The sequence below is a fragment of the Alligator mississippiensis genome, chromosome 9 (genome assembly GCF_030867095.1).
Source record: "Alligator mississippiensis isolate rAllMis1 chromosome 9, rAllMis1, whole genome shotgun sequence".
In the NCBI taxonomy this organism is placed as follows: domain Eukaryota; kingdom Metazoa; phylum Chordata; order Crocodylia; family Alligatoridae; genus Alligator; species Alligator mississippiensis.
Window position 1 is genome coordinate 41684901 of NC_081832.1, and position 7274 is coordinate 41692174.

The following is a 7274-nucleotide window of genomic DNA, read 5'->3' on the forward strand; positions in this document are numbered from 1 at the left end:
CAATGGTATCTGCAGGCAACAGAGTGGAGGTCTTGTAACTGTTTCATCTGAAAAGCATTGTTGGTAGCATTCTTGTTTAAAAAGAGCATAATGCTTTAAAGAAAGAGAGTGCTGTTTATGTGGTAGCTGTATGAATAAAAAAACTCCCCATAGTTCTGATCCACCGGTTAAGCTGCCAGCCAGTCTCCAGGATGGTTATACAGGTGTGTATTGATGAGCAGGCTCAGGGGCCTTCAAGACATCTGAGCCTTAGGGAATTATTCATAGTGGAACACATCTAAGAAAGTCTCTTTGGTGAATGGGTCTGTGGATAAAACCCAGGAGAGTTGTTGGCCACCCATCTTCACATGTAGTCAAACAAGACACTTCTCCTCTGGTTTATCTCCATAATGTCAAAGGCCCTGTACATGAACATGTTGACAGTGATAGGTAAAGCACCAGCAAAGGGTATTTCCATGATTAGGTTCCCAGTTTTAATCAGTGAAGAATGGTCAGCACATTCCTGATAAAGAAACAAGTCAAAGGCAAACAAGGTGTACCCCTGGACAAACTCCTCATGGTGGATCAACAGGGAGAGGTCTTTTATATGTTTACTGGCTATCTGCACCAGATGCATAAATTCTCTCATGCAGTTACCATTTTCAAAATCTGATTATAGTTGTTTTACTGGGATTTGTTCTCCATTGACATACAGGGCAACAAAATTAATATAATGCTAAAGTTGAAGGGGTTCTTAGCATAGTTCCTGCTAAATGTGTTGTTAACCACAAACCCAATGATGAAGAGTTTGGGCAACTGTCCCAAAAACAGATTCTTGTGATTAATGACCCAGCTACCAGTGGGGATGCTAAACACTTTCATTTCCACACAGTCTATGTGATATTTAGCACTGGCCATAAGAAAGGCCTCTGTGTGGCCCATTTGGATGCCTGAGGCTACCCTCACTTTTTTTTAAAAAGCAAGGCATACGTAATTTGTAGTTTACACTGTCTAGCTGCTGGAGCACCCATTAAACAGAAGGTGTCTTTACTGTAAGTCAGTTTAATTTTCATGTTCACACCACTCAACAAAAGTTTTTCTTGAAAAAAAAAATAACTGTGGAGGTGGCCTAGTAGCTCTATCATTCTGCTTGGGGCAGTTAGGTTTTCCTGTCTCCTAAATCTATGATTATCACAATCCTTAGGAGGCTTCCACCCAGCTGTTAAATATAGCCGGCTCACCACAACCATTTGACCAGTAACTGCTTCTTTCTCCCCTTTCCTTTCTTTGCCAGACCTTTTTCAATCTTGTAAATGCTGTCCTGTTGGGGGTTCTCTTTTTGTAGTTATTCAGGGTTAAAAGAACCCATGATAGTTTCATCCGGTAATCTTTTAGGTGGTAGATGGGGGTCTGCACTTGCCTAACAACTTCATCCACTATGAAAATTTCATTAGTGAATGTTTGTTCACAATCTTTTTCAAATCTCCCTTTGGTTCTAGTCACCCTCAAGGGTCTCCTTTTCTGAATAAGGGTGCTGCTGATTTTATTTTAAAATAGTCCCTGTACACTGTTTTTCACATCTGTGGAGAATTTGAGGAGTTCACATCAACAGGTCTGGCATGGATAGTTCTATGAAAGCTGTGGTTATAGCACTTTATAAACCCTGGTAATGCATCAATGTAGCAAGAAGTGTTGTGGGCTGTTAAACACTTCCACATCTTTGATTTTAACATTCTGTTAAACCACTCTACAACTGCTGCTTTCACTTCATTATTCATAACAAAATGGTGCATATTATAAGGCTTTAACAGTTTGCTTAACAGCTTATTTAAAAATTCTTTGCCCTGATCAGTCAGTAATATTTTAGGCATGCAACCCCCTGAGAAAATGGTTTTAAAGCCCTGGGATACTTCACCTGCCAACTTGTCTTTTAGGTCAAAGGAACAAGCATCATTTGACAATATGTCCATCACTGTTAAGATGTTCTTAAATCTGCTGTTGTGTTTGGAAAACTGGTGCATATCCATCAAGTCTGCCTGCCATTTCATATCCATATCTGAAACAACAGTCTTGTTTCTTTTAAAATGTCTTCTTACCAGCTTGTCTAGGATGTAAGCACACTGATGTGAAAGCTAGGCAGGCATCTAACTTCTGTTCAGATTCTTTTGACTTTTGTCCACTTCAAAAAGTGAATTCACCACACCAAAACTCCATGCTGCATCAGGAGTGTAATAAATTTCCCTTAATAAAACCTCCCATGTAGACATGGCTGGTAACCATAGCACCCTCCTCGCTAACACAAGTATAATGGATTCAAGTGACTGGCAACAAATTTAAGCCATGGTAAAACAAGGTTTATTAACCAGGTAATGAAATGCAGCATATATGGCAGCCTTCAGCCTTGTCTTGAACAGGGATTCAAAACAAGTCATGCAACAAATCTTCTTTAACAGAGGTGCTTTGTCACCTCCATAGGTTTGTACTCCTCTTCAGTGACCACCATAGGTTCATACTCCTGCTCCATAACTTCCATAAGCTCATACCGCGGTTCCACAGGCTCCATGGGCTTAGACAAAACCAATAAAACAGCCTTCAGTCTTGTCTTGAACTCCTTTTTTATAGACACAAGCAAAACTAGTTCACACAAGAAACCTTTACTCTCACAGGTTGACTAATGTGTAGGCTTCAAAAGCTCTCTATAAAGGCATCATCTACCTGCAAAGAGATTGTATAGCTAGCGCAGACCCACAGTTACAATAGAAAGCCACTCCCCAAAAATCTAGGTTAGTTACCTCAGTAGAGTCATTAGGGTTTGGCTTGTCCAGCACTTCCATGCTCTCCATCAGTGGCTCTGATGCTGGCTGTTGGGGTTCTGTCACGGTCCCTGGGCCTGTTTTGGGAACCAACATCCACAGCTGTAGAGAAGAGTTGGGGTTACCACAGCCTTATATAATAAGAGCTCTGTTCAAGTCTGGATGTCATAATCATTGAACACACAATGATACAGTCTTCCAAAGGCAGAACTGGCACATTGGATCCTCTACTGGATCTCCTCATCGATGTTGGCCTTCTTTGAAACATGGCTGCCAAAGTACACAAAGTGTTCAACATTCTCCACCTCCTATCTGTCAATGAGGATCTTTGCCAGGGGAGTTAATTGGCAGGCTGGTGAAGCAACTTTGTTTTTCTGATGTTAAGGGTCAGTCCCAGGCACTGGTATGCTTGAGAGAAGCAGTTAAGGGTCATTTGTAAGCCCTCCTGTGTACATGTAATGACAGCACAATCACTAGCATACTGAAGTTCCACAACTGAGGCCTAAGCCACTTTGGTTTTAGCATGGAGGTGGGAGAGATTGAAAAGGTTCCCTTCCATCCTGTACTGGATGCTGATGCCATAGATTCATAGATTCATAGATGTTAGGGTCGGAAGGGACCTCAATAGATCATCGAGTCCGACCCCCTGCATAAGCAGGAAAGAGTGCTGGGTCTAGATGACCCCAGCTAGATACTCATCTAACCTCCTCTTGAAGACCCCCAGGGTAGGGGAGAGCACCACCTCCCTTAGGAGCCCGTTCCAGACCTTGGCCACTCGAACTGCGAAGAAGTTCTTCCTAATGTCCAATCTAAATCTGCTCTCTGCTAGCTTGTGGCCATTGTTTCTTGTAACCCCCGGGGGCGCCTTGGTGAATAAATACTCACCAATTCCCTTCTGTGTCCCCGTGATGAACTTACAGGCAGCCACAAAGTCGCCTCTCAACCTTCTCTTGCGGAGGCTGAAAAGGCCCAGTTTCTCTAGTCTCTCCTCGTAGGGCTTGGTCTGCAGGCCCTTGACCATACGAGTTGCCCTTCTCTGGACCCTCTCCAGGTTATCCGCATCCTTTTTGAACTGTGGCGCCCAGAATTGCACGCAGTACTCCAACTGCGGTCTGACCAGCGCCCGATAGAGGGGAAGAATCACCTCCTTGGACCTATTCGTCATGCATCTGCTGATGCACGATAAAGTGCCATTGGCTTTTCTGATGGCTTCGTCACACTGCCGGCTCATGTTCATCTTGGAGTCCACTAGGACTCCAAGATCCCTTTCCACCTCTGTGCCACCCAGCAGGTCATTCCCTAGGCTGTAGGTGTGCTGGACATTTTTCCTCCCTAGGTGCAGCACTTTGCATTTCTCCTTGTTGAACTGCATCCTGTTGTTTTCTGCCCACTTGTCCAACCTATCCAGGTCTGCCTGCAGCTGTTCCCTGCCCTCCGGCGTGTCCACTTCTCCCCATAGCTTTGTGTCATCTGCAAACTTGGACAGAGTACATTTGACTCCCTCGTCCAAGTCGCTGATGAAGACATTAAAGAGTATCGGTCCAAGGACCGAGCCCTGCGGGACCCCACTGCCCACACCCTTCCAGGTCGAGACCGACCCATCTACCACGACTCTTTGGGTGTGACCCTCTAGCCAACTCGCCACCCACCGGACTGTGCAGTCATCCACGTCACAGCCTCTTAACTTGTTCACCAGTATGGTGTGGGATACCGTATCGAAGGCCTTCCTGAAGTCTAAGTATACGACATCCACCCCTCCCCCTGTGTCCAGGCGTTTCATAACCTGGTCATAGAAAGAGACTAGGTTGGTCAGGCACGATCTGCCCGCCACAAACCCGTGCAGGTTTCCCCTCAGCATAATCTGCCCTGCTGGGCTCTCACAAATGTGAGCCTTGATAATTTTTTCAAAGACTTTACCAAGGATGGAGGTGAGACTGACTGGCCTATAGTTGCCCGGGTCCTCCTTCCTCCCCTTTTTGAAAATGGGGACCACGTTAGCCCTTTTCCAGTCCTCCGGGACTTGGCCCGTGCGCCACGAGCGTTCGAATATTCCCGCCAGTGGCTCTGCAATGATGTCGGCCAGTGCCTTCAGCACCCTTGGATGGAGCCCATCCGGGCCTGCCGATTTAAAGGCATCCAGTTCTTCCAAACGACTCTGCACCACCTCAGGATCTACGTATGGAAGTCCGGCGCCTTGCTGCTGCCTCTCTACAACCCCAGTGAGAGACTTGTTGTGCCCCTCACTTAGGAACACTGAGGCAAAGAACTCGTTGAGGAGTTCAGCCTTGTCCCCCCATCTGTCACCAATTGTTTCTGCCCATTTAGCAGTGGTCCTATTCCTCCCTGGGCCTTCCTTTTACTCCCAATATATCTAAAAAACAATTTCTTGTTGTCTTTTACTTGGGTTGCCATCCTCAGCTCCATGGTAGCTTTGGCCCGCCTAACTGCCTCCCTACAAGCACGAGCAGAGGAGGTATATTCATCTTTAGTGATCTCACCCTGTTTCCACTTTTTATGTGCTCCCCTTTTGGCCCTTAGGCTGCCCTGGATTTCTCTGGTCAGCCAGGGAAGCCTCCTGGCCCCTTTCCCTCTTTTGCCTTGCTCGGGGATCGTCTTGCTTTGTGCCCGAAGGATCGTTTCCTTTAGGCACAGCCACCCTTCTTGGGCTCCCATCCCTTCAAAACTCCTACTCTGCAGTGCTTCCTTGACTAATCGCCTGAGTGCATTGAGATCAGCTTTCCTAAAGTCTAGCACTTTGACCCTACTAGTTACCTTACCCACTCGCCGTCTTATGGTGAATTCTATTATTAGGTGATCACTGTCTCCCAAATGGCTACTGATCTGGAGGTCCCCTATCATGTCATCTCCTGTTGCCAATACCAGATCCAGTATGGCATTCCCCCTAGTGGGACCATGCACCTCCTTTGTCAGGTGGAGGTCCTGTATACAGGTTAGAAACCTGCGTGAGCGATGGGACCTTGCTGTCTGCGTCTCCCAGCAGATGTCTGGGTATTTTAGGTCCCCCATGACTACCGCCTCTTTAGCTTTTATGGTCTCCGAGAGTTGCCTCAGGAGCCCCACATCTATTTCTTCCCCTTGGTGTGGGGGTCTGTAGCAGACCCCTACCACCAAATCCCTTTCTCCTTGCCCCCCATGTAGCCTAACCCACAATCCTTCTACTTCCTCAACCTCGGATTCTGTCTTGATGAGGGTTGATGTATATTGCTCACTGACATAAAGTGCAACCCCCCCCCTTTCTTCCCCGACCTGTCCTTTCTATACAATCTATAGCCCTCAATATGTACCGCCCAGTCATGGGATGAATCCCACCAGGTCTCTGTTAGCCCCACTAAGTCATAGGTGTTTAGTGCAAGCAGGAGCGCTAATTCATCCTGCTTGTTCCCCATGCTCCTAGCATTAGTATATAGACACTTGAGCCCTGCGACTGGTGCCTTTGCTGCCCCCCCGCTCCGAGTCCCAAGGGGCCCATTGTTTCTTACCTTCTTGTTTCTTACCTGTTCTGTAGTGCTGGTCTCCCCATGGCTTTCAGGTTCCCAATGCTCTCTTTCTTCAGGCTGGGCTGTCCTTGTGGGTGCCACATGGTTTGGTGGTCCACAGCTTCCCCTGCCCTCGTACTCCCCTCCCCCCGACAAGCCTAGTTTAAAGCCTGCCGGAGGAGATCCACCAACCTAGTAGAAAACACACGCTTACCTTTGGGGGACAGGTGAAGCCCATCCCAGCTGAGCATGTCCCTCGTCGTGCTCGTCGTGCGGGTCATTGTCCAGGAAGCCGAAGCCTGCCTCGAGACACCACTGCCGAAGCCGCCAGTTGGTCTCTCTGATGCAGTTCTCCTGCCGTCTTCCTCATCCGGTCACTGGTAGGATGGAAGAGAAAACCACCTGTGCACCGAACTACTTCAGCACGCCACCCAGAGCACTGTAGTCCGCCATCAGGTGATCGGGGGTTCTCCTGGCCGCATCATTAGTACCCACATGGACTAGGACCATGGGGTAATAATCGGTGGGCTTGATCCTGGCCTGGATTACCTCCGTCACATCCCGAATCTTTGCTCCAGGGAGGCAGCATACCTCTCGTGCCGAGGGGTCCTGGCAACAGATGGGTCCTTCCGTACCTCTCAGGATGGAGTCGCCTATGACAAGCACTTGTCGCCTCCTCCTCTGGGTCCTCGTGGATCTCTTGTTCTGTTTGGAGTGTGAAGAACGTGGTGTTTCTTCTTGCCCAAGGGTTTCCTCCTCCCCTTCCATCTCCTGCAGGGTCGCCAGGGCCTCGTACCTGTTCACCAGTCGGACTGGAGAAGCTGGTACCGGTTCGCTGCGAGCTGCTCCGGTCCTGGCTGTGACCGTCTGCCACTCTGCTGCGGAGGGCATTCCCCGGGCTGCTTCTTCCTTGGGTGCCTGGGCCTGCAGGGAAAGGAAATATCTGTCAATTTCATCCTCCGCCTCCCTGATCCCCCTCAGCCTG

The 7274-nt window shown here is 48.1% G+C and overlaps 1 protein-coding gene across 1 annotated transcript; it reads right to left on the reverse strand.

Annotated features, from left to right (window-relative positions):
• Nucleotides 1–2354: 2354 nt before the first annotated feature.
• On the reverse strand, nt 2355–6834 carry LOC132243385 (dystrophin-1-like). The gene is made up of 3 exons (XM_059713046.1): nt 6504–6834; nt 2772–2869; nt 2355–2545 (listed from the first exon to the last, which is right to left on the reverse strand). The coding sequence occupies exons 1-3, from the start codon at nt 6568–6570 to the stop codon at nt 2426–2428; spliced, it is 285 nt and encodes a 94-aa protein (XP_059569029.1). The 5' UTR covers nt 6571–6834; the 3' UTR covers nt 2355–2425.
• Between the last annotated feature and the right edge of the window lie 440 nt (nt 6835–7274).